Genomic DNA, 27,889 nt, shown 5'->3' with positions numbered 1-27,889 from the left:
AAGTCCAAAGGCCACACAGTTCTTTAAAATCCTCATATTGCTTCAAGACAGGCGATACATAGAGAAAAAAGTACAAATTATAAGTGATTTGACAGGAATAAGCAGCAGACTATATAGAAAATAATGAGAAGGCCTATTTTTGATAGAAGATGTTTCTGAGGTGCTGACATTTAAAAAACTGATCTCCAGGGGCGCCTCGGTGCCTTAGTCAGTTAAGCATCCGACTTCGGCTCAGGTCATGATCTCGCCATTCGTGAGTTTGAGCCCCACATCGGACTCTGTGCTGACAGCTCAGAGCCTGGAGCCTGCTTCGGATTCTGTGTCTCCCTCTCTCCCTGCCCCCCCCCCCCCCCCGCTCTGTCTCTCTCTCTCTCTCTCAAAAATCAACATTAAAAATTTTTTTCTAACTTTAAAAAACTGATCTCCAGAGGATAGAAAGATGCTGGCTATGCAAAAGGAAGGTGTTCCCAGAAAGAATGAACAGTAGATGCAAAGGCCCTGAGGCCTTCAGGAAAGAATTGGCAGGGCCAGTGTGTGGGGAGCCCTGAACAAGCAGAAGAGAGGTATCAGAAGAGTCATAAGTGGGACCTTAGGAAAGCAGGGCCTTGACAGCCATGAGGAGGAGGAGTTGGCTTTGTTTGGATAGGTCACTTCTCAAACTATGTTTTGAAGAGATCCCTCTGTCAGTGTGGGAATAAGTTAGGCTGCCATTATGGCAGCCCAGGCATGGTAACTTGGTTTTGTGGTCTGCACTGGAAAGAGGTGGATGGATAGGAGGAGATCCAGGCATTTAGTTTTTACATTCCTAGTGTTTGTCTGATTTTGCATATGGAAAAGCAGGTGGGGATGGTCCATAGTTCTCTGAAGGTCTCACAGTGCATGTGTGATAGGTGATGGGATGCAATCCCAGATCTGATTGTCAAGGCTGATGCTTTTTCTTGCTATCCGAGACCTCCTCCTCCAGTCAGCCAGTTCCTTTTGTTACACAAATACGTGAATCAGTTTTCATTTATAAATATGGATGTATTTTTTTCTATCTTAGATATTGTCCTAGACGCTATCTCAATTGTTTCTTTCCCAGAGCAGGAATGCCTTCCTAGCACTGAGGGCAGTGTCATGACCCTCTATTAATTAGTTCTGTTGCACAATCTGTAGCAGATTTTTTTCCATAATTCTTTTTTTTGTGTGTGTCATTTAGAAGTATTCTCCAATTATATTTTGAGCTTCAGTATTTTTTTTTTTTTTTTTTTTTAGTGTTTATTCATTTTTGAGAGACAGAGCACGAACAAGGAAGGGACAGAGAGAGAGAGAGAGGGAGACACAGAATCAATCCAAAGCAGACTCCAGGCTCTGAGCTGTCAGCATAAGCCAGATGCAGGGCTCAAACCCACGAACCCTGAGATCATGACCTGAGCTGAAGTCGGACGCTCAACCGACTGAGCCACCCAGGCTCCCTGAGCTTCAGTATTTTTAATCAGTGTTTTTAAAAAAATTATTATATTTGGGTGTATATGCCACTTCAGTTCTCAAGTGATCATGCACATGTTCTCACTCCATTTTTATCTGTAGAAATTTGCTCTTTTATACAAATGCGTTTGCAGTTTTTTCATCTGCTCACTATATCTAAGCGCTCAGAACAGTGTTCCTAATTCGTATTAAATGCTCAGTAGGTCCGACTTCAGCCCAGGTCATGATCTCACGGTTCGTGGATTTGAGCCCCGTGTCAGGCTCTGTGCTGACAGCTCAGAGCCTGGAACCTGCTTTAGATTCTGTGTCTCCCTCTCTCTCAGCCCCTCCCCCACTCACACTTGGTCTCTCTCTCCTTCAAAAATAAATAAACATTAAAAAAAAATTTTTTAGATGCTCAGTAAGTTTGTTCATTGAATGAATCCATCTTCTAAGATTTGTAAGTAAGGATTCCTACGCATCCCACAACGTAAGCTTTGGTTAATGTACTGAAAGGTTGACATAAGAACACGGAGGTATGACCGTAAATACAAAACGTAGCTTGTGAGCCTGCTGCTGTGAAATTGCACAGTTACAACTCCAGCCCCTCCTGCTGGCATTGTAGTAAGTCGCTAGGTTAGCTTCCAAATTCTCATCCTGGGCGAGGTCACCATGCTTTGTCTTACCCTGCACTCTGTCTGTTGGCTTCTTCAGTTTTATATAGTTGGTTTCATCGTAGCTCTTCTGTATCAAGGCCTTCCCTTAAGATTTCCCTAAAGCTGCATGGTCTTTGTCCTCAGGTCAGCTCTTGCTTCCCACCATCAGCCTCCAACATCCCTGGAATCTTACCTCCTTTCTGAATTCTCTGCTAAATAGTAAGGTGCGTAAGTTAATAGTGTTCCTTAGTCACTTTCACCTCCGCCCCCCAGCCCAGTACACACATACACATTGCTCTTCCTCGCCATTTGATACTCCCTTGACTACTTCCTCTCGATGTGTGTATCTTCTGGCTCTTATGATAAGTGGTTGGTAACCATAAATCACATGCTCAGAATGGGATATGGAAGAATTTTATTGTTGGCAGAAACCCTCTGGTAGCAACGTGCCCATTTTTGTCAGCATCCTTCAGAAAGCTCGTATGGAACTCACAAGTTGGTGAAAGATAGAAATTTTCACCTAACGTAGTTCTGTAGCTAATTCATGGTGGGCATTCCTAAGACCAGTGTTAACACAAGAGGACACTACATATCTGAAACTTACGCAAAACTATCATACCAAAGAGAAGAGCATCAGACTCCTGGAATGACTGCTAATAAGAACTGATTTTAGTCTAAGAGCTGTTTCTGTTTTACCAATTTTTATAACTTTGGGTACCTGGGAAGATATTGTCTACTTAATAATAACAGGACTCTTTATGTTATTGATGCTTTTTTGAGAGCAGACTTTGTAGCTAGTAATTAAGAGTGTCAGGTGAACGCTTAAAAGATTTGCAACCGTGGTTTGTGTGAAAATATTTGTGGAGGAGGACACCACCCCCCCCCCCCCCCCCCGGCCCTGTGATGTTTGGGCAGGCCACATGAGCTCGTTAGGTAAAGCTCAGAAGGAGTACTTGGCCTTTAACTCTAGTGCCATTTTCCAGAGAAATACACATCCTTTGGAAGTTTGTTTTGTCTAAGACACTTCCACGGCCGCCTCAACGAAGATGTGGGGAGGCTGAGGACAACTACGTCTATCTGCTCCGTTGCAGTCTAATTCCTGGAAAGATTTTGACTCAAGCGTTGGCTTCCATGTCCGGATGGTGGGTTTTTGCTTCCTTTTGTTCAGCCTCGTCTCTCTGGCTGGGTCTCCTGAGACAGTTGAAAGGGAAGTCAATAGGAGCAGTGGCTGGGAAGGCTGAGTGTAACCATAAGCTGCGTTATTAGGATGTTCAGATATAAACAGTAGGAGAAACACTGCCAGAAACAAAAGGCAGTTCCCTGTCTGCTGGAAATATGTACAGCTCTATTTTCAGACTGATGGGAACACAACGTGGGTGCAGTTTAGATAATCACAAGGAGTCCCAGGCTTCGTGGCAGGAACACAGACTTACCCAGATGGGTCTGACATTCCTTCTGAACTTCATTTTCTTTTTTTTTTTTTTAATTTTTTTTTTTTTCAACGTTTTTTATTTTTTTTATTTTTGGGACAGAGAGAGACAGAGCTGAACGGGGGAGGGGCAGAGAGAGAGGGAGACACAGAATCGGAAACAGGCTCCAGGCTCCGAGCCATCAGCCCAGAGCCTGACGCGGGGCTCGAACTCACGGACCGCGAGATCGTGACCTGGCTGAAGTCGGACGCTTAACCGACTGCGCCACCCAGGCGCCCCTGAACTTCATTTTCCCGTGCTCCATATGCACAGTAGCTCACCAGAACTTTGGCTGTTGAACACCCATAGCGTCCATGATCCTACGTATTATGGAGGTGCTATGGACAAAGGCCTAAGTTTGTTCTTTAGCTAAAGAATCATAAATGGAGTCAGAGCCAGAAAGTGGCTTTTTGGTAACTAATTCCTCCAAAAACATGAATATTTAATGGTAGAGTTTCTCTTTCCCTTATTTCCAGCCAAACACAATTTCTGAATGATCTTGAACTCCCCTCTCCTACCCATTTGGGCAGTTGCCAATCCTGTATTTTGCTCATACGAGTTCAAAGACGCCATAGGGCAAAATCTGGAGAGAGGGACTCATAATCATCTTTGTTTTTCTCTTAAAACTCGAATTATTAGTAGTCTCAACACTGTTGTTTCTTCCTTTTCTGTCTCCTAATTCTTCTAACAATCAGAATCTCGCCAAGCCTAGTCTCCAAGCTGGCTAAGAAGAGTGTTAATAGTACAGAGAACCAACGTATCTGTTTATGTGAAAATCTCCATCTTGGAGGTCACCTCTTGGAAAAGAGACTAACAGGAGAACAGGTGTGTTACCGTGTTTGTAGTCAGGGCTTGGTGGTGTATCTGAAGGTCCATCTGAAGGCCTGTAGGAAGCACTCTGAAAATGTTTCAAATGTAGCCACACGGTGTGGCCTTTAAGTTGGCTGTTGGTGTAAGTGAGAAAGAGACAGAGTTGTTGAACAGAACCGAGACTAGGGCAGGTTTATCTGTGACATCAGATTCGGAAACCCAGCAGAAGGAGGAGGAGATGTTTTGTAATCTGGTTTCTATCTCCTAAGCGGTTGATCTCTGTAGTAAACGCCACGTGTTTCACACAAGAAGACGGTATGCTGGGTGCTGCTGTCACTGAATATGATGTGGCGGAAAATGCTGAGACCTGTTTTGACATTCTTTCCACACTCGGTGCGCATGGAGTTTGCCCTCTGGTTAGTGGCATTGACCATGATTGGTAGTATCTGGCCCAGAGTTCCAGCTCTGCCCCTCACTATGTGGGCCCCTTTGACCACTTTTCTCTATTGCTGGCTGCACGGTCACTTTGTTTTATCATTGGGAGGCTACACGTAACATAAAATCTGCCACGTTTAGGTGCACAGTTAGCTTGGTGGCCTGTCACGTTGTTGTGCACCCGTTCCCGCCAGCCGTCTCCAGAACTTTCTCGTCTTTGCAAACAAACTCTCTACCCATTCACCAATAATTCCATGTTTCTCCCTCCCTGCCAGCCCCTGAAAACCACCATTCTATTTTTTTGTCTGTGAGTTCAACGACCCTGGTTACCTCATAGACATGGAATCACAGTGTTTGTCCTTTTCTGACTGCTTTATCTCACTGAGCGTACTGTCTTCAGGGTTCATCCATGCTGTAGCATGTCGGGGTTCCCTTGCTTTTGAAGGCTGGGTGGTGGTGTTCCATGACGTGTGTAGATCACATGTATGCATTCATCTGCGGATGGACATTCGTTGTTTCCACCTTTTGTCTGTCGTGAGTAATGCTGCTGCGGACACAGGCGTACAAATATCTGTCTGCGTCCCTGCTTTCGATTCTTTTCAGCATATACCCAGAGGTGGAATTGCTGGATTGTATAGCAATTCTCTGTTGAATTTTTGGAAGAGCCGCCACACTGTTGCACAGTGACTGCTGCGTTTGACATTCCCACCAGCAGCGCCCAAGGCTCCAGTTTCCCTGCACCCACACCCATACTTGTTATTTTCTCAGTGGCTCCTTGGAGGCGAGGAGGTGATAATAGCCATCCTCACGGGAGCGACGTAGCGTCTCATCATGGTTTTGACTTACGTGCATTTCCCTGATGCACACTCACTTTTGTGCTGGTGATGTTTGTAAGAGTTCAGAAGTAGCAGCTTTCCAAGCTGCTCCGTGCACACACGTGTGTCGTCCCACACGAGGGAACGCTGCCTTCGGAGTGTCTCCTCTCTGCGTGTTGGGCCTTGGCTCTCGTGCACATCTTCTCACCTGTTACCTCAGTGGCAAATGAAGCCAGCATCCAGCCTTTCTCTCGAGATCCCTAACCTTCTTCAACTATTTGAAAGGCGTCTGAACACCTCAGACTCAGCACAGCCAAATAGAACAGGCAGCAGCATCTTCCTGCCCGCTGGATTTCCCGCTGGTGAAATGGTGGGTTTGGGGCCCTCTGTCTTATTTCTGTAGATTCTGCCCTCCATGCCAGCTTTTTGCTCCTCTGCTTCTGTCTCCAGAGGGCATCTTCCCAGTCCGGGTGCACACTGCCACTAGGCTAGGCCACAGGCTCCTCCTACCACCCCATTTTCTCCATGTTCTTCGAGAGCTATGTTCCTGGCATGGTACCGCTCTGCCTCCCCTGCTGATGTCGTTGGGGGGAGGGTCCGCCCTTGCTCGAGAACAAAGCCTGGTTCACTATGGCCCTATCTCCTGTTCACCTTTCCTCAGTTTGTACTTCCGGGAACCTTTGGGCTTTCTGTGCTTCTCAGACATGTCTCAGGAAAAGGTCTGCATGCTGGGTTCCGAGGATATTCTCCAGAACCAATGACTGGACACACACATGCATGTTTCTGGTGAGGGTTCATGGCTTCCCTCAGGTTCGGAAGGAGTCTGTGCCGTAGAAGGCAATGAACTCCAGCTCTGAAGTGTCCTGACTACTTAGCTCGTCTGTTTTTCCCTCATGGCTGGAACTCCCTGCCTCTCCTCCTCTCTCTCTCCTGAGCATACTGTGCTCGCCTTAGAAGGCCCACCTCATATACCACCACCTCTGATAAGTGTTTCTCACATATCCGAACCAGAAATTATCTTTTGTTATTCTAGGGGCTTCCTCCTTAACCTCTGTGGGTTTCTGGGACTTGTGTCCCTATTGTATTTCACTAACTAAACCGTGTTTCCTGACCTGTGGTCCACAGTTGGTGGAGGTACTCATATCTGCCGTCCTGGGACATGGATGCAAATGTAACCCATGGCATTTTTGTTTAAAAAGAGTTTCTCATACTTTTCAACTGTGAGATGTCCTGTCCTATGCAAAATGTAGACAGGATCATGTCCTACCCGTCTGCCTAAGCTGTGCCTGAACACTGTTTCTTGCCTAATGGCGGTGGGGGGTGGGGGGTGTCCCCAACATGTTGACCAGGGATGGATCCGCGTGTAGCTGACAGCAAGAGAGCTCGAGGAAGCCTTTTCATGCTAGAATTCCCCATCCTGCCCTGGTGAAAAAATCTTGATTCGCTTGAAACCTTACTATTTTTCAATATAGATTTTACTTTTAAATGTTTATAAATGGATCTGAATTCAGAAGAGGGAACTGGCTGAAACTGCATCATAGCCAGATTCTCCTACGTGTCCTGTGTCCATGGAGGTGGTGCACCTTATCAGCACCACCAGTTAATGCTCTTCATTAACTGTCAGTGACGGCCACAGGCGCCTAGGCCTAGGCAGAACCCCCCATTAACGGTCAGTGATGGACACAGGCACCTAGGCCTAGGCAGAGCCCCCATTAACAGTCAGTGATGGACACAGGCGCCTAGGCCTAGGCAGAGCCCCCATTAACGGTCAGTGATGGACACAGGCGCCTAGGCCTAGGCAGAGCCCCCATTAACGGTCAGTGATGGACCCAGGCGCCTAGGCAGAGCCCCCATTAACGGTCAGTGATGGACACAGGCGCCTAGGCCTAGGCAGAGCCCCCATTAACGGTCAGTGATGGACACAGGCGCCTAGGCCTAGGCAGAGCCCCCATTAACAGTCAGTGATGGACCCAGGCGCCTAGGCAGAGCCCCCATTAACGGTCAGTGATGGACACAGGCACCTAGGCCTAGGCAGAGCCCCCATTAACGGTCAGTGATGGACACAGGCGCCTAGGCAGAGCCCCCATTAATGGTTAGTGATGGACACAGGCGCCTAGGCAGAGTCCTCCCCCTTCCCCCCCCCCCCCCCCCCGACACAGAGAACATTTCTCTCAATTACAGCATCCTGAATTTCAAACACTTGGCACCCACTGTCCCATGCGTTGTTTCTTTTTGGTAATACTTTTATTTTCTAAATATACTTGCCTAAAATAAACAGTGACTGTTTTCCAGCTAATCTTCTCCAGGGATCTGAAATGCACTTGCCCAGATCTTTTCCAGTTTAGTATTGTTATTAAAACTTGTTTAAACAGTTGTTGAGTTCCAAGGCAAAGAAAAAAGTAACAAGCGGTACCCATGGACTCGGGGAAAGAGAGCTGGATGGAAGCAGGGAGAACGCCCTCCCGGCTTCTAAATACTGAACTCACTGGGTGGAGTCACTTCACCTCCTTTGGCCTCACTTGTGTTTGTTTACGGATCTGGTAAAGGCAGGCAGAGTGAGAATCCTGAAGGCTCTCCTCGCTGTTCTCTGTAAAATCATGGAGGATAATGAACTCAAAGATTAATTCATTAAGCATCCCCCACGAACCATGCCCTTGCTTCTTGGCACTTCCCTCCCCAGGGATTAAAGGTGTGTTTCTGTTCTCAAGAAGCTTGGTCTCTGGAGCAGGTGCAGTCACCAGTAACAGTGCAGTCCACACGCAAAGATCCTCTCCCCAAATCTAGCCTCGCCGAGTGTGTGTGGCCTCCTCTCCCAAATGGCATCGTGCCTCGTTGTGCGGCAGGAGAAAGGTCATGTGTAGCTGACAGTTATTTTATAAACTGTAAAGTGCCCTGAATCTACAGAGATAAACACATGTTCCACAGCTTTCATTCTGATCTCACCTGTCCTGTGAAAACCTGCCCTTTGCAGAGTCACGAGAAACCTCACAGTTACCCAGTCCAGTAACTTCTTTTTTTTTTTTTTTCTTTTTTTTTTTTTTTAATCTGTTTTGACTTCTCTGCAGTGGTTGGCACCACGGACCTACCTTCTGTTTTCTGCCCTCTGCTTCCTTAACTCCTGTGAAACGAGGCTCCCTGAATTCTTCTGCTTCTACCAGGGTGTGGCAGTCTCTGACTTCCCCCCTCTGTGTTGTGCAATGCCTTGTGTGGAGCTGGCCCCATGTCTCTGCTTGTGTCTTTGGTGACCTAGTCAGAAATGCATGCAGCACGTAAAATACGGCTCCTCCTTCCAGTGGTCCGCTCACTCGGGCTCTCATTCCTGCTGGTGACAGCGCACATTTAATACCTGCTGTGTGCGAGGAGCTTAGGAAGTGAACATTTTCATGTCTCTCTCTCGTAAACTGGGCGTCCTTTCAGGACACACTCTTTACTACTTCTGCTTTTAAGGCTTCGCGTAGAATTTGATACATGGAAGGTATTTAAATACTTTTTTTTTTTTTTTTTTTTTTTTTTTTTTGCTTTAAATAAGGAGGGAGACAAACCTGAGGGCGAAGAGCATTCCATCTTCAGACTGTCTTGCGTTCCTAGAAAGTAACCAACAGATTAAAATACATTTTCCATTTAAAAAACAAATACTCCCACGAGACACTACTTCTCACCTGCTAGGATGGCTGCAATCAGATGGACAAGAATCATAACCAGCGTGGGCACGGATGCGGAGAAAGAAAACAGCCATACATTGCTGGCAGGGACATCACATGATGCAGCCACTTTGGAAAAGTCTGGCAGTTCCTAAGAATGTCTAATATAAAGGTTATCATGTGACCCAGCAGTTTCACTCATTAGGTATAAACCCAGGAGAAATGAAAACACGTGCAAACAAAAACTTGTATGAGGATTTTCATAGCATTATTCCAAACAGCCAGAGAGTGAAAACAACCCAAATGCCCGTCAGTTGAAGAATGAATGAATGAATGAATGAATGAATAGAATTAAGGCATCCCCACACAGTGGAATATTATCTAGTAGTAAAAAGAATGAAGTACTGTTGCTATGACATAGGAAAACCTTGAAAACACTTTGCTAAGTGAAGGAAGCCAGTCACAAAAGATCACATAATGCATGATGCCATTTATGTGAAGCGTTCGGAGTAGGCAAATCCATGGAGACAGAAAGTGGATTATGATTGCTCAGAACTGGGAAATGGAGGTCAGGGTGGGGTTTGAATACTAATGGATACGGTGTCTTCTTGGCATGATGAAAATATTCTAAACTTGATGATGGTTACAGCAGGTCTGCAAATACCCTAAACCACTGATTCATAGACTTAGACGGTGAGTTTTAGAGTATATGAATTACACTTCAGTAAAGATGTTAAAATGCCAAATTACACCCCAACCCCCCCCCCCCCAACACACACACACATACACACACTCCCACTCAGTGCACTGTGGTATGTATCCTGGTTTTGATCCTGGAACAGAAAAGAACGTTAATGGAAACAGAATCCAAATCAAGTCCAGGATTTAGTTAATGGTAATGTACCAATGTTGGTGTCTTACTGTTGATGAAGGCACCAGGGTTTCATAGGATGTTAACATTGGAGATACTGGTGAGAGAGGGTACATGAGAACTCTGGGCTATCTTTGTAACTTTTCTGTCAACTTAAAGTTACTACAAAATAGAAGGCTTTCCAGAATCAATTGTAAAAACCAAAAAGTAATTTGTAAAAAAAATTTGGGAAACAACAGAAAAGTTAAAATAAATATTGTCTCTCTGTGTTCATTCAGGCATAATCATTCAATGAAAAAACTGAATCAGATTAAGGTTTTTCACCACATAGGTGTGATCATATCAAGAGACTTCTGCCTGCCCCTGTGTTTAAGTGTTTTTGATACTATTTAATATATACTACTTGTCAAAAGTGATAGGTCTGAGATTTTACCCTACTCTCAAGCTCCCAAGTTAGTCTGACAGTTTCATGGCTGCTGCCTGAAGTCACAGGGCTTCCTGGGTCAGGGGCAAAGGGGTTTATTACTCATTGCACAAAAAGCACCATGAGCATCAGTTTCTTGTTGGTTCCTCTTGCTTCCCAAGTTCCCCAGGGACAGCCCAGAGGGGGTCCCACGTCACAGCCAAGAAACCCCACTCTTAGGAAACTTCAGTCCTTATAATGGGCAGTGAGCCTGCCTGATCTTTGCCCTTGACTGAGACATTGTCTTTGTTATGCTGGACAGTAGACAGACCTGCCCTTGCTTCAGAAACAAACAATATCTCTATCTTCCAGAGTTGTTTGATAGACACATTTTTGAAAAGATAATTTAGAACAAAAGGACAATCAATGCCTTTGCTCACAAGACATGGAGAGCTAGGAGAGACCCATGAAGAATGTTCTTCCAACATTAACATGTTCTCACCACTGTTATTTCAGAAATTAGTGTATTCAGTTAGAGATTTGATTTCATCTTAATTTCATTGTTTCAGTATTTATTACATTATTTAATTTAATTTTTTTTTTTAACGTTTATTTATTTTTGAGACAGAGACAGAGCATGAACGGGGGAGGGGCAGAGAGAGAGGGAGACACAGAATCAGAAGCAGTCTCCAGGCTCTGAGCCATCAGCCCAGAGCCCGATGCGGGGCTCGAACTCACAGACCATGAGATCGTGACCTGAGCCGAAGTCGGACGCCTAACCGACCGAGCCACCCAGGCGCCCCACATTATTTTAAATAAATATTTTAATATTTTATTTTTATTATTAAAACACGATTTTAAATAAACATGTTTATATTATATACTATTACTACATCATGAACTGCTTATGTATATTATGTTATTTTACAAATTGTTTAACTTTTTATAGCATGCAAACCTAAAAGGACATGAAAAGTATAGTCAGTCCCTTACATATTGAAGGCAAAGAATGTCCAGTTTACTCAGTGGCCACGGAGTTGAAAAGGCAATGAAAAATATTCTGAGATGTAGAGTTTTAGCAAAGTCTCCTAAAATGTCGGCTGAAGTTAGTGAAGGTCACAGAAGGAGAACACAATGTCATGACAATTCAGAGCAGCGTATTCTTCACTACTTTAAAGGATCTTCTCAGCTTTTTTGCTTCTGTTAATTATTCAAATTTGTGCTGTATTCCTGCAATCTTTTCCTATTTGGGGAATAAAAAGAGGAAAAGCAATTTTTTTTTTCTCTTTCAGCCTCAAAATATAGCTTTCTACTGAAGTATAGTAGTTCTGGACTCTTGTTTCTACTGTTAGCAGAGAAACATTTCACTCTGGTGAAATTTGGCTCATTTCAAATGAGATGTAGTTTTCAGTAAAGAAATCCTGCTCTGAATGAATGATTTTTTTTTTTTTTTTTTTTTTTTAAGAAAATTTGCTGTTTGATTTCTTTGAAAGGTATGGGTAGGGTTTGTTAAAGTTACTGAATTTGAGGTTACTTCCTTATTGGGCACACTCAAATTACATTTTAAAGGGCCTACTTTGCATAATCCCAGGGAACCAGCAGAAGATCGGTTTCCATTTCAGATCACTGTGAAATTTTTGGCATGGGTTTGTAACATACCAGGAACCAAAACATGCATGGCCCCTGGTCCCTGCCTCCTGTCCTCTCTCTAACGGTGAGATAGTCAAAAGGAGCAAATGATGTGCTGTTTTGTTTCATGTAGATCTAGGTTTGCAAGAAGCTTATTAATTCCTTGCGTTTCTTGTTGGTCAAACAGTTGGTTTGACAGAACGTCCTGGAGCTTTCTGCCTTATCCCATGTGGCATATTTGATGATACTGTTCTCTCATCCCTTCGTGGGATGAACTTGGCCATGACAACTTGACCTTTTTTCTACGTTGCTGGATTCGGTATCTTAATATTTGTTCAGGATTTTGCATCTGTGTTCCTAAGGGATACTGATGTACGTTTTCTTATAATATCTTTGTCTAGTTTTGGTGGCAGTGTGATGCTGGACTCATAGAAACAAGCTGTATATAGTTCCTGCCTCCTGTATTTTGTAGAAGAGTTTGTGTAGAATTGGCATTATTTCTTCCTTCAGTGTTTGGTGGCATTCACCACTGAAACCATCTGGGCCTGAAGATTTCATTATAGGAAGGTTTTTAACTAAATTCAATGTCTTTAAAAGAATAAGGGTATTCAGATTATCTTTATCTTCTTGAGTGAATTTTGGTAGTTTGTGTCCTCCATGAAATGTTTCCATTTCATCTGACTTGTGAATCTGTTACAGTAACGTTGTGCATAATATCCCTTTGTTATCCTTTCGGTATCTGTTGGAACTGTGATGATGACTTCTTTAATTCCTGATACTGGCAGTTTGTAACTTTTGGTCTTGGTCAGTCTAGCTAGAGCTTTACTGATCTAGGGAACCAGGTTCTGGTTTCATTGACTTTATTTTTTGTTTTCCATTTCATTGAGACCCGTTTTTCTAGTTTCTTAGAAGCTTAGATCTTTGATTTGAGACCTCTCTTTTCTAATATAGGCACTTAATGTTATAAATTTTGCTCTAAATCCTGTTTTAGCTGTATCTCACAAATTTTTATATGTGATGTTTGAATTTTTCAGTTGGAGATGTTTTCTAATATTTAATATATAATAATTCCTAAAGATCTCTTCTTTGATTCATGGATTTTTTAACAGGTTTTTTTGTGTGTTTTTGTCTTGTTTTGTTTTTTAAATCTTTGTGGTTTTTCCAGGTAACTTCTCATTTTGGTTTCTGATTTTGATACTCTTGTGGACAGAGCGCATGTGTAGTATGATTTTAATCTTCAATTTGAGATTTCTTTTATGCCACTGAATATGGTCTGTTGTGGTGAACATTCCGTGTGTACTTGAATGTGTGTCCTGCTGCCTTTGGGTGAATTGCTCCGCATTTGCTGGTTAGCTCAAACTGCTTGGTAACGTTTTTCAAGTTTTCTGTATCTTTGTTGATTTTGTGTTTACTTCTTTTATCAGTTATGGGGGAGACGACTTTTGAAATCTGTCACGGTAATTTCATACTATCTTAAATGTAATGAAAGTAGATGGTTATGATGCTAATAAGATGGCTGAGCGTTGTAAAGGCTGTTTTTTTTTTTTTAAATATTTTAAGGGAGCCTTCTCTTCTTAATATGCTTTAGATTCATGTAGACTTGTATTCCATCGCCAGTGCTGTCATAATGACCTCAGCAACTCCGCTGAGCCTAGTTGTTCTTTGGGTACAGATAATACAGACTTCTCGCAGCTCTTGTGGGGATTTAGATAATGTACATAGAATCCTAACCTGATACCCAGTGGATAGTAAATCTTGAAGAAACAGAAATTATTTTTGTGTGTTTTTAACTTGTAAATGAAGAGATCAAATATGTAATGTAATCTGCGATGCATTTCGTGTTACTTATCATTATCACTGTGTTACATATTAAATGTATTATTCTTATATTATTTCACCCTCGGCCTGCACCAGGCCTTCCTCCTTGTGTGTCTTTTTCCTGTTGCTTTTAGTGACGGTCTCCCTAGAGCCTTAGTGGAGTAGGGCATGCCTTGATTGTGTTGTGAAAGGGTTTTTTTTTTCCTTCCTATAATTTTACCTACTGTATCATAAAGTATTAAAGAAAAAAGCAGGAGTGTTGGTACAGTAGATATGCTTGCAGCAGCCATCACATCATCCCACATTGCTTCACTGTCTGAACGTCGATCTGTTTCTCTTTCCTTCAGATAAACCGGGAAAGCTGGTGTACAATACAGCCGTGCCCTGATGCAGCGTCTCTCTTGGCTCCCACACAGAGCCCAGGTGAGCCGGGGTTTTCCAGCTTCCAGTTGCGTGAATAACTGTATCTAAAAACGTCCATTTCCTAGCTCTGGAGCCCCCCTCTAATTCCCAGAGCGTTTTCGGAGGTCTGTCCTTCCTGACCAGGCCATACAGTAAGTCAGAAGAAGGGGGTAAGAGCAGTTTGGGTCTGTAGGCGTTTTTGTTCCCCCCTGAGAATGAGTAGTGTCATGTAATTACCTAAGTTTCATTTTAGTGGTAAGTCTTCACGTGTGGCTTTATGACTTACTGATTCTGTGAAGGCGTCTCTGCTGTGTGCGTACATATGATCGTGGTTTCTCAATCCGATAACAGCTGTAAATACTTATTAAGAACTAAACCGGAGAGCCCTCAGTTTTAGCTGCGCATTGAAATTCTCTGGGGGGCTTTAAATACACTGCTGCCTGGGTCCCGCTCCCAGAAGTCCTGATTTAGTTGGGCCTGGGGTGTGAGCCGGGCCTCAGAAGCTTTGAAAGCTCCCTTGGCAAGTCCACTGCGCAGCCAGGGTCGAGAACCATCAGCTTTGGAAGTACTGTCGGCAGTTGAGGTATCAGTCACAGCAGGTGAGGGTCAGCTGCCGACACCTGGCTTGTCCATGACACAGCGCGTGGCTTGTGGTAGGAGGCCCCACCTTCTACCCAGTGTAGCCACTAATTCACAGTGAAGTGAGGGATGTTGCCCAGTGTCTGTGCTCCCTGTGGTCTCCCATCTGTACAGCACTGCTAGCTTTCCTCAGTGGGTGGTGTTGAAGGACGTGGCGCCTCTACGTCAGTCCCTGTGCCTGTTGCAGAGCTGCCACGTGAACGTCATTTGGTCTCCTGAGTCGACCTGACTCAACAGCACCTTTGTTTACCTTCACAAGTTTTACTGACCTGCTGTAAAATTTACCGAGTCCCCATCGACTGGTCTTTGTAGAAACAGTTTAGCTGGGGGTGTCTCGCATAGTACTAAATTGAAAGGCACACTGTCCACATCCTAGGTCTCCCAAGAGTTTTCCTCTGGATTCTCAGCTCTGACTTCACTCCAAAGGAAATGTTGGAGACAAATACGAAAAGTGTTTTTTCTCCAGTTTTGTCTCAGATGGTCGTGTTCAGAGTCCCTGCCTGTTACAAGATTGACCCTATTCACAGACTTAGCTGACACTTCCCTCGCCCAGCCCCCCTAGAATCTTGTACTTAAAAGTATACTACTCACCATATCTTGGGCTGTTGTGGGCATTTTCCAGAAGTGTCATTACTCCCAACCATCCAAACAGCAGAGCTCTCTGCCGTGGAAGGGTTAAATGAGGCTGTCTGACAACTTGAGTGTTCACAAGGAGTTTCTTCACACACTAGAGTTTAATTTATTCATTAAAAAAAAATTTTTTTTTTTTAACGTTTATTTATTTTTGAGACAGAGAGAGACAGAGCATGAACAGGGGAGGGTCAGAGAGAGGGAGACACAGAATCTGAAACGGGCTCCAGGCTCTGAGCTGTCAGCACAGAGCCCGACGCAGGGCTCGAACTCACGGACCGTGAGATTGTGACCTGAGCCGAAGTCGGACACCTAACCGACCGAGCCACCCAGGCGCCCCTAATTTATTCATTTAAATAAATGAATTTTGAACCCCTGAGCATTTTTCCCAGGACATCATCTTGAATTTTATTGACTCTCCCTGCCCCCCTCCCCACCACACAAACACACTTGGCCTTCTTAGACACTTCTTGACTTCTTAGAGTCTTTTTAAATCTCACTGTAGCAAAATCTGAGATCTGGATTGTGCTTTGGAACTTCAGACCTGAGGTTTTGATTTTAGGTAAATTGGTGAATTCTAGGTACTTTGGATCTTAGAGATTTCCTTTACTTTATAAACACAGTTCAAGAGATCAATAGTGTAAAAACCAAAGAAGATAATAAGTTTTAAAATCACTTTGGATATTCTTCAACTCTGGATAAATACAAATTTATTTAGCTACGAATAAATACAAATGCATTACGATTAGCATGGTTCAGCAAATGTGAGTGGGCGCTGCTGGTAGGCTTTCCTCCCTTTCCCTACTGTAATTTGTTTGCCTATATAATTTTGAACCCAAATGAGTAGGGAACATCTTAAAAATGACACGTTTTGCTAGCTTTTAAAGAAGCTAATGTCTCAGGATATGGAAGTTTATAGGCAGAATTATGTATGAGTCATAAAATAGGACTGGCTCACCTCAAGGTAATGTCCGTCCTGGATGCTTGTTACATCACTCAGTATGGGTTAGTGAAGCCTTAACTTCATTAGGTGTGTTTATCACAGGCCTGCTGGGTGCTGAGGGGCAGAGTCGTGGCTACTATTTGTATAAATTATTTCTAACTGTCACTACAGCTATTTGAGGGAGGTACAGTCATCCCATTTGATTGGTATGGCAATGGAGACTTAAGGGGTTAAATGACTTCTTGCCTGGGATTTTTGTACTAAAAGTAAGCAGACCTGGCTCTAAGGCAGATACATGTGACTCTCAAACCGGCCAGTGTTCATTGTTCTTGCGTATACCTTCACGTGTTACTACTCCACGTTATTCGTTAGGAGAGGGCGTGTGAGAAGACATACGACACAGGGGGTAGATTGGCTTTGCCTTTAGGGCCCCCCTCTGTTTGTGGGGTGGCATAATGGCTTATGGTCATTTTCTCCCCCTAATCCCTTGTTTTCATACCCTTCCCCACCTCACTCCCCCAACTCAACAGTCAGGATTGTATCACACAGCAGAGTCTTATCCCAGCTCGATTTGTGCTCCCTTGTAGTGCTGGCTCGGATTTATTTTCTGGGTGAACTCTTCCTACCAGGGCTGAATCTGGATATTCCCCGTGAATTTTCCATTAGAGTGTCTCAAGTTGGTTTGTTTTCCAGTCTGGAATGTGGACGTGGTCTATTTGCCCGCTGGAGAGTCGGCAGCTCAGCATAGTTGCTGTGACAGCCCTTTCTTTTCTTGGCCAGCCCCCTGGTTTCCCCTCAACCATGAAGTGGAGTTTTTTATTTTTCCAAGTGGGGAAAGAGGGAGAAGTAGAAAGGTTACACCCACCTACTCCGCCTAAGCTTGTCCATACTCTCCAAAATGGCGGGGGTGGGGGGGGAGGGGGTTGGGGTTGGGTCGAGAATACCCATGATTCCAAGTCTTGTAGAGACAGGGCCTATTCCCACTGAACTAAAGACTCAGAAATAGCTTGGACCAAGATTGAAATGGATTAAGGTCATTTTTTTTTTCTTCAACTGAAACATTCTGAGATTTATCTGTGGATCCTGTAGCATCATTTGTGTATTTCTGTGTTGAAATTGTCTTCCTAATATGTCCGTTTCTACTACAAAGTTGCATACTGTCCCCCTACCACCACCGTGCAGGCACGCACACACACACACACACACACACATACACACTCTCTCTGTCTCTCTAAATGTCTCTTTTTATTTGGATAATGCTCAGTACCTAGTCAAATGCCTTACTAGGAGAAAAGGTAATTTTAGTGACCAGCTTGTGACCTATATTCCAGTGTGTTGCTCCTTTGACCCTTCCTCTAAGATTCCCAGCTAATTCAGGGCAAATAATTTATTAATGATCAATAATTAGCTAATTGAGATAAGAGTAAACATCCTCTTCTAGTTATCCCTCAGCATACATACACATACAATTATTGTCCCAACATGGACTCTGAGAATTAAGAGAGACACTGGGGGTTATCTGATGTCCCATTTCCTTTCTATGTGTACATCTTTTCTGAAACCTCTTGACAAAGTCATTCAGCCTTTGTGCCACCCCTTCTGGTGGAGTGACAGTCATTACTTTATGAAGCTGCTAACCCATTGCCCAGAAGCCTAGAGTTAAAGCTCTGTGGCTTCCACTCAGTGGGCTTTTTGTTCTACCTCTGGAACAGCAAAGAACAGATCTGCAACTGCCCTCAGACTCATTTTTTCCAGCTCCTGTGCAAGCCACATGTATATCAAGGGTTTCCACTGGCGTGACCTCATTACCATGCGTGCATTTCTGTCTATCAGTGTTTTTTATTTTTATTTTTATTTTTTTTAGAGAGAGCTCATGAGTGGAGAGGGAGAGGAGAGAGAGAATCCCAAGCAGGCTAAGTGCTCAGCCTGGGGCCTGATGCAGGGCTCAATCCCATGAACCTGGGATCATGACCCAAAATGAAATCAAGAGCCAGACACTCAACACTCAGTGACCCAGGCGTCTCATATCAGTTCTTTATCTAAATGTTACCTAGGACATGGCGCCTGGGTGGCTCAGTCGGTTAAGCACCCGGCTTCAGCTCAGGTCATGATCTCCCCGTATTGAGTTTGAGCCCCGTGTCGGACTCTGTGCTGATAGCTCAGAGCCTGGAGCCTGCTTCAGATCCTGTGTCTCCCTCCCTTCCTCCCCGCCCCCCCCCCATCCCTCCCCAGCTCATGCGTTGTCTCTCTCTCTCTCTCTCTCTCTCTCTCAAAAATAAACATACATTAGAAAATAAATAAAAATAAATGTTACCTAGAAACAAACAATACTGTCGGTGAGTTCTAGCCGTCACATAGTGGCAGGACTGTTTCCATTTTGGACTTGGGTATACTGTCTGTTCATAGAGTCTAAAACCGTTGTGGGTTTTTTTGGTTTTGCTTTCACCTTGTATCGTCAACTCCTTTTGAATCTGCCTCCAACCAAAACCTCCAGGTAGCGTTCTCGTGAACTGCTAGGTAGTCAGCTCGTCTACTATGTCCCTCATCACCTAGTATCAGCTGCAGGGTTGATACGTGTCTGACTGAATCACACAGAAAAGTGCTAACCACAATGGAGGTACCACACTCTCCAGACTACAAGGAGGTTGATACCTACCTAGTAATTGACTTTCTTTTGGGCTTTTGGTTTTACCACATACATATGTGTTTAATTCTGTTGCTACCAGGTCATATTTTGTTTACAGAATTAATAGGAGAGAATGGGTTAAATACCTTGCTAATTTCAATATACTAAGTCTTGAGAATTCCTTGATAGACAGTATAATATTTCTGTCAGGGCCTCCTCCCTCTGGTTTACCAGAGTCCCTGTGCTAATTATTGAACTGAAGACAGATTCTACATGATACATTTTTCTTCGTTAGTATATTTCCCCTCTCCCCAGTGTCATCTGTTTAAGGTAGAAAAATAATTATATTTCTTTTCTTACTCAACAGAACCCATAAGTGTAATACGCTGATATTTATGTTAGATATGCTCCCCCTTTGTCTTTTATCCCAATATTTGATAAGTAACAAGTTTCCAGAAAGAACTTACGTCTTAGAAATTGGCCATAAACCCTATCTCATAGTTTCCTAATAAAGGACTTCTGGGGGCGCCTGGGTGGCGCAGTCGGTTAAGCGTCCGACTTCAGCCAGGTCACGATCTCGCGGTCCGTGAGTTTGAGCCCCGCGTCAGGCTCTGGGCCGATGGCTCGGAGCCTGGAGCCTGCTTCCGATTCTGTGTCTCCCTCTCTCTCTGCCCCTCCCCCGTTCATGCTCTGTCTCTCTCTGTCCCAAAAATAAATAAAAAACGTTGAAAAATAAAAAATAAAAAAAATAAATAAATAAAATAAAGGACTTCTGATTTTGATAGCGAAAGAAAATACTCTCTCGTTACCAAAAGGAAAAGATTGCCACTTAAATATCTAATACAGATGGAATTGTGGTTCTAAATTACCATTTTATCTTTTTGTACCTTTTGTTTACATGGGAAATCCATGGTTGTCCTGTAGTAATGATCACCCTAGAATTGGAATAACCAGAGTTGAAAGCTACTAATTTGACTGTGTCCTTTATAGCTTCTTACTACTGGGGGAACAGAGAGGTTAGTTGGTTGACTTAAAAGGCTACTTGCTGGAATGAAAAGAAAGTAAAAAAAAATTATTATTATTTTTTTTTTTTTACATATTGGTTGAATACATTTTCTATTCAGGATGTGACAGCTTCTTGGATGTTGGACTGGCCAGAGAGTGTGCCTCAAAACCAGGTGTGCTCAAACGAGAATCCGGAAGTGACTCTGACCTCTTTCAGTCACCCAGCGAAGAAGTGGACAGCATCATCTTCTCCAAGGTACTGTCTGCCTCGGTGTGCAACTCGTGCTGGTCGGTAGTGACCCTGCTGACTGTACTGAGCGTCTCCCCCACTCTGTATGATCATAGAAAAGTGTTAAGTCCTCCCTTCTGGAGAAGGGAGCTCCAGCTTGCTGGGACTTAGAAAAAGGCATTGGCCATTTTATCTTATGTAGAATCGTGTTTGGTTACATGCAGGTTTTAAAGCCTAAAGAAATGGAAGCTCCTTTGGTGTGAATTAAATCAGACGACAGTGAATTCTTCTCAGTGGGCAGGAAGGGACCACAGCTAAGACTGCAACACGTCATGTGTGTAAACCAACCATAGAGTCATTTCTGATTAATGTGTTTAGGCTTGAAGCTCACTGCTGAGCTTGCTGATGTCAGCCCTCCTCATCTAGCTGCTTAACTGAACTTTCTAGATCTCTGCGAGGGAACCCAGACTGTCTTCTCCCCAGTGGAAAGCCAAGCCCATGCTCATGAGTCACCTTGCGTTTTCATTTAATTTGAGGCTCTCTGAGGGGGTGGGGGATGGGGGCGGTTTGCTTTCTTTTGCTTACGTTTGTAGCTAGTTGCAGCGAGTTCTGTTTTGTCTCCTGAGAAGAATCTCGGGCTTTCCCACAGCAGGATCAGCAAGTGGTTCTGTCACACGCCATGCGTGGTTGTCTCCATCGCGAGGGGGCGGCGGGGCACAAACAAGGCAGCTGTGAAGACGCCTTTATGAAGGCTTAATGAGGACCCTGCAGAAGGGACCAGAGCAGTGGTGTTAGTGGGTGATGAGCTTCTCCAGCATGGTGTGAGGATGCTGTGTCTAAAAGTCACGGTAGAGATTTGGCATTCTGGGATTCCGGGCTGGAACGTAGTTAAAGCCTCTGTGGAGGTACCTTCAGCTGCTTTTGTTTCATTTTTGTCCAGGGGCTCTCTCGTGGTCACTTGGCCTCCCCTCTTTTCTACCTTCTTCCTTTACCTTGTGTGCACTGTCTCCCAGGGGTCCTTGGAAAACTGTGCAGAACTGCAGGATTCCTGTTGTTCTTAATCCTAGCAAGTGGATTCAGTGGGTTCTATAAAGTAAAAAATGCACACTGGGAAGATCTGTCCTACTCTGAAGCTCTCTAGGAAATGATGGTGTTTTTTGTTTTTTTGATTTTTGTTTTGGAAATAACAGAATTTGGGTAATTTCCACTGTGATTTTGAGGTTTTCATTGTAAGGACTTCTGAATCGTCCCTACCCCCAAGGGGAATACCATTCTGAAGGGACGTGTCTCTCAAAATATATCACTTTTGTCTTGGGTAGACAGATGAGGTAATATTTCTAAGTTCTAGCTTTAAAATCGAATCACTGACAGTCACTGAAACGGGGTCATGGATACATTCGGATTTGTTAAACATTTATGTGTGCTTGAAATTTTTCATGGTCAAAAGTTATTTTGAAATTGCAAAGTCTTCATTAAGAAATGCTTGTCACTCCCCTCCTGGGCATATGCCAGCTTGTCCCTGGGTGTTACCAGCTCTGCAGAATGATAGTTCTTTCTGGTCACTAAACCCGAGTGATTTCCCTAGCTAAAGAGAATTCAAATTTCCTGTGTTTTGCCTTCTTCTTCAGACTGCCAAAAACATTTACGAGATTGTTCATATGAATGGCCACTGCTAGATTTGGCAGCTTTTTCAGGATGACTAGACAGGTAAGATTGTTAAAAGCTGAAGCGTGCTCCCCAAATCAGCTTTTACCCACATTGCATCCCCGAGTGCCTCGGAAAAATCAGAAATGGCAGACGCATGGCCGTCTCTTCACGCACACGTGAGAATGTCTCATGGTCTGGGGAGAGGTCTGGAAGGTTCTTCGTCTTAGTTGTCTCCACTTGACCAAAGTTGTTTGTGACCAGGAGAGGTTTTGCAGTAACTGTCTTGTCCAGCATTCATAAAACCAAGGGTTTGCAGGGGCGCCTGGGTGGCGCAGTCGGTTAAGCGTCCGACTTCAGCCAGGTCACGATCTCGCGGTCCGTGAGTTCGAGCCCCGCGTCAGGCTCTGGGCTGATGGCTCGGAGCCTGGAGCCTGTTTCCGATTCTGTGTCTCCCTCTCTCTCTGCCCCTCCCCCGTTCATGCTCTGTCTCTCTCTGTCCCAAAAATAAATAAAAAAACATTAAAAAAAAATTTTTTTAAAAACCAAGGGTTTGCATATGCAAGGAAAAGGAGAGAGAGAGAGAGAGAGAGGCAGGCTAATACTTAACAAAGTGATTGCTCGTCACTGAACTGAATGTTTTATATATGTGATCCCATTTCTGCTCCCAGAAGCCCTGCGGGGTGGGTGGTTTTAATCTCATGAAACTCCTAAGAAAATCCAGGCTCTGATTGGTCAACAAGTGTAGTCCAAATTACTCAGCTGCTAAGTAACAGAATGGAGACTTGTACATAGGCCTCACTCTCAAATGTTTCCTTTCTGTTATTTTGCTCTCAATCTCTGAACACCTCCTTTAATAGCCAGTGAATTATTTCTTTTTAATGTTTATTTTTGAGAGAGAGAGAGAGAGAGAGAGAGCACGTGAGTGGGGGAGAGGGGCAGAGAGAGAAGGCGACAAAAGGCTCTCTGACAGCAGAGAGCCCAGTGTGGGGCTTGAACTCAGGAACCATGAGATCATGACCTGAGCCAGAGTCGGACACTCAACCGACTGAGCCACCCAGGCACCCAAATAGCCAGTGATTTACGCAGAAGCAGAGTGATGGCAGACAGGCCGTCAGTAGCCTCCTTCACCGTCTTCCTCAGTGGACAGCCACACAGCGCACACTGTGAAACATCACCGCGTCCTAGAATTCCTTCCCCTCTCCCTTCTCGAAAAAATTCTCCCTGGGCAACGCATTGCAGCATGCTTTTCTGTGCACTATGAGTGATGCGTTAGGTCACTTCCTGCAGCCATTTGTGTGACTCTGACTTCACAGAGGTCTCTAGCAGCCTGCAATGCTTGTCACAAACTTTCCGCCTTAACTTCCTATGCCCATTCGATAAGCCTTCTCGTAAAGAGGACTGTTTGGTGAGTGTTAGGAGCTTTGTGATTACTCTTAGGAATATTTCCTGAAGTCTTCCTTCTATAGAGCAACAGCATAACATTTAGATTTTTTTTTTTAAAGTAAGAAGAAATCCTGGGATTTTTCTGGACACTAAGAAAGAGAGATTATAAAATACACAATCTAGGCCACCCTGTTATCCAGAAGGTTAATTGAAATCCACAAACATACTGGTAGTTGCTGCCTCTTTTCCCTAAGAGATTTAGATAAAATGCTTACACCTTGTTTTATTTATCTTCAGGTTATAAAATGTATCCACAATTAAGAAAATCCTAGTAACTCCCCTAAGATGCTAAACCTTAAGGGAATATTCTTGCCTTCATGTGCTATATAGTTTGCTCTCAAGTATTGATCACCAAGCCGAAAATTAACCTTCCAGGGATAAAAGTAGGTATACCTACAGAATCCAAATTAGAAAAACTATTCTTGTTTATGCACAAGTTATTGTAAGTTCAGGACTGTGGAACAGCTTGCTGTCTCATGCTTAAGGTTCTTAGCTAAATTATTGCACGTAGCAGCACTTGGGTGGCTCAGTTGGTTAAGCGTCTGACTCTTGATCTCAGGGTCGTCAGTTCAAGCCCTGCTTTGGGCTCCATGCTTGGTGTGAAGCCTGATGGATGGACGGACAGACAGACGGATGGATGGACAGACAGACATAAACAGTTGGCACATAGTAGATATTTAAAATGTGAGCTGCTATTTTCCAAGGCACATGGGCAGAGTGCCTTATATATGATACAACAGTTTACAAATATTTAATAAATAAATTATTAAAAATTAAAGGACTAGTATTTTGACAGTATGAAACAGAATCCCTTCAGGTGTAGTAATAAGATATATAAAGTGTGTAGTTGTTTTTATATTTATACATTCATATGTTATATAATATTTATCCCTCTCTATATATCTGTGTATCACCTATGTAGTGTGAATTTTGGTTAAGAGAGCCAGTCAAGCATTTCCCCTCCTCCCTCCCCCCACCCCCAGCATTTTATTGAGAAAATTCTGAAATATGCAGGACAGTTGGAAGAGCTCGGCAGTGACTGCCTACCAGCCTGGCTCTCCCGTTAACTTACTATACTTTGTTACACAGCTGTGTATCTGCCCATTGTTTCTCCATCCACCAGTCCATCTAATTTTAATTTCTTGGATGTGTTTCTAAATAGGTTACAGATATCAGTCTACTTTTACCCCTAAATACTTAGAATTCTGTATGTGTTTATAGAGTTGTTGTTTGCTGGGGTTTTTTACATAAAATTTACACACAGTGAAATGTAGTGTGAAGGTTATTATTCAGTGACTTTCCCAGTATTATTGAGTTACAATTGACAAAAACTATACATATTTAAAGCACACAAGATGATGTTTCAATAGACATATACATCGTGAAATGCTTACCACAGTCAGGCCAGTGTATCTGTCACCTCAGAGTTACCTTTTTGTGTGTGTGTGGTAAGAACACTTGAGACTTAACTTTCCTCGCAAATGTCAAGTACATAGTATATAGTATCTGTAGTCATCATGCTGTACCTTAGGTCTCTGGAATTTATTCACCTCATAATTTTAGGTAAACTTTGTTCACTTTAGGTAACCTCTCTACATTTCCCCTACCCTCCAGCCCCCGGGTAACCATCATTCTGGCTGTTTGCCATTCTTAGATTCCATATAGAAGCGAGGTCATGTCATTCTCTGGCTTATTTCACTGAGGCTGATGCCTTCAGGGTCCATTCATGTTGTTGCAAATGGCAGGATTTCCTTCTATTTTAACTCTGAGTAATATTTCCATTCCTTATTCATCCGTGTGTGGACACTTAAGATGTTTACATGTCTTGGTTGCTGTGAATAACACCGCTATGGACGTGGGGGTGCAGATAGGTCTTCAAGATGGCGGCTTTATTTCCTGTGGACACACACCTAGACGTGGGATATTGCTGGATTATATAGAGAGTTCTACTTTTAAGTTTTTGAGGGACCGACATACTGTTTTCCATAATAGCTGTGCCTCAGTGACTCTTGATAAATTCATTTGTCTTTGTAACCCAAACCCCCATATGGATAAGGCTATTACCATTTCTTTGGAAAGTTTTCTCATGCCCCTCCTCCATCTGTCTCCTCTCCAACCCCCAGAGGCAACAACTGTTCTAATTTTTTCCCATCGCAGGTTAGTTTTCCTTATTTCAGAACGTCCTACAAATGGAGTATAAATGTTATTATTTCTGTTGGGTAAATGAGTGGAATTGATGGGCTGATACATCATTTATGGTAGGAAACCTTGTTTTAGTTTTATAAGGAATTCCCAGGCCTTTTTCCAAAGTGGTTGTATCATTTTACATCCTCACCAGCAATATATGAGAATTTTAGTTGTTCCATGTTTTTACCAACACATATAATTGTTTTGTTTCAACTTCAGCATTTCTGGCGTGCACATAAGTGGTAGCTCATTATCGCTTTGACTTGCATTTCCTTGACAACCAGTGATGATATTAAACACATTTTCATGTGTTTATTAGCCACTTAGTTATCTTCCTTTGTGAAGTGTCTGTTCACATTTCTTGCCCATTTAAAAAAAAAAAAAAAAATGGAGTGTTGTCTTTTTGTTGTTGAGAAGTAGGTATTGTATATGTATCCTGGATACCAGTCCTTTGTTAGATTTATGTTTTGCAAATGTTTTCTTCCGGTATATGGTTTTCCCTCTTCACTTCCATAAACGTGTCTTGATGTACTGAATGTTTAGAGTTTTGATGAAGGGTAATTTATCAATTTTTTTATGGCTTTTGCTCCCTGTGTCCTGTCCTGTTACTGATTGGTCTGCCCCCAGTCAAGATGTTTTCTTTCAGAAGATTTATAGTTTTAGCTTTTACATTTAGGACTGGAGTCCATCTTAATTTTGTAAAACATTTTTGTCATAGCTCTGTAGCATATAATAATAGGACTGAGTCCCAGTTATACTTAGAATCATCTAGAGAGCTTAAAGAAGAAAAAAAATCTGGGCCTTACCCCAGACCAGTTAATTTAGAATCTTATTACATAAGCTCACTGAGCCACTGGTTTCTCATCTGTACAATGAGAGTAAGAATACCTACTAAATCAATTTTTTAAATTTTTTTCTTTAAGTTTATTTTAAGAGAGAGTGCGAATGGGGTAGGGGCAGAGAGAGAGAGGGAGAAAGAAACCCCAAGCAGGTACTGTGCTGCCAGCAGACAGCCCGATCCGGGACTTGAACTCACAAATCCTGAGACCATGATTTGAGCCGAAGTCAGACGCTCAACCAACGGAGCCACCCAGGCGCCCCTTACTTATTTACTTACTTACTTATTTAATTTTACAGCGAGCATGCAAGCTGGGGAGAGGGGCAGAGGGAGAGAAAGAAAATCTTAAACAGGCCCCATGCCCAGCGCGGAGCCGGACTCAGAAATCTATCCCACAACCCTGGGACCTGAGCCGAAATTAAGAGTCAGATGCTCAACTGCCCGAGCCACCCAGGCTCCACAGTCTACTAAATCAAATATTAAAAGAATACATCTAAGTCACTGAATACAGAGCCCCACAGGTGGCAAGTATCCAGTAATTAGGACTCACATTTATGGAATAGTCATGCTGCATGTGTATTAAGTGACAGACCTACTTTCTCAAGCTGTTTGTATAGACAGCATCATTGTTGAGCCTTTTTCATTAACTTTTCATCTACCTCATTATTTGGCAGTTTCAGTTTTCTTCGCTTATGTGACCTTAAATTAAGCAAAACGGTATCCTTGGGTCACTCCATCAGCTCAGCTCCTGCCGCTGGAGTCCAGGCTGTCCGGCAGAGACTGGCGCTTGTGAAGAATAATAGTGCACATACCTCGGTGTTACTTACTGGGCCCATTCCTTGCCATTTCTCTTGGACTGCTGGAGACTCTTGCTAGCCTGGCAACCATTTGCAGATTTCCAGGATTGCCTAAGCTGTAAAAAAGGAAGGATGTTGGTAGAGATGATGGTTTTTGTGTGTGTTTCCATCCTCCCACGTGCAGGAGGAAAACCAATGATGGCAGCTCAAAGGAGGGAGGGTTTCCATGCCAGTCTCCAGTATGGACCCAGTGTTCTTTCTCCCGGTACATTTGCTCCCTCACACACAGGCAACGCCCAGCCACCCCTTCTCTCCGTCTGCCTTTCTCCGTCCCTTTGACTTCTCTGCCACTCTCAGTACCACATCGTACGGGAAAAAGACAACGTGTATTTAGCAGAGAATTGTTTTGACCATCTGTTTGTAAGACTAGGGGAAGAAAAGCTATGGATTTTTTTCTAAAATATGCGCGCGCACACACACACACGTGTGTGTGTTTCTTAAATATATTAA

The 27,889-nt window shown here is 43.4% G+C and overlaps 1 protein-coding gene across 16 annotated transcripts in view; it reads left to right on the top strand.

Annotated features, from left to right (window-relative positions):
• Window positions 1–27,889, top strand: part of AKAP13 (A-kinase anchoring protein 13) — a 335,196-nt gene that overhangs the window by 218,940 nt on the left and 88,367 nt on the right. For all 16 annotated transcript variants that reach the window (XM_058736667.1, XM_058736669.1, XM_058736666.1 and 13 more), the window contains 2 exons: window positions 14,341–14,416; window positions 20,358–20,494. In XM_058736667.1, coding sequence (XP_058592650.1) covers window positions 14,341–14,416; window positions 20,358–20,494 — 213 coding nt within the window. The remainder of the gene's footprint in view (window positions 1–14,340; window positions 14,417–20,357; window positions 20,495–27,889) is intronic.

The sequence above is a fragment of the Neofelis nebulosa genome, chromosome 7, assembly GCF_028018385.1.
Source record: "Neofelis nebulosa isolate mNeoNeb1 chromosome 7, mNeoNeb1.pri, whole genome shotgun sequence".
Classification (NCBI taxonomy): domain Eukaryota; kingdom Metazoa; phylum Chordata; class Mammalia; order Carnivora; family Felidae; genus Neofelis; species Neofelis nebulosa.
This window is presented reverse-complemented; position numbering and strand designations above follow the sequence as displayed.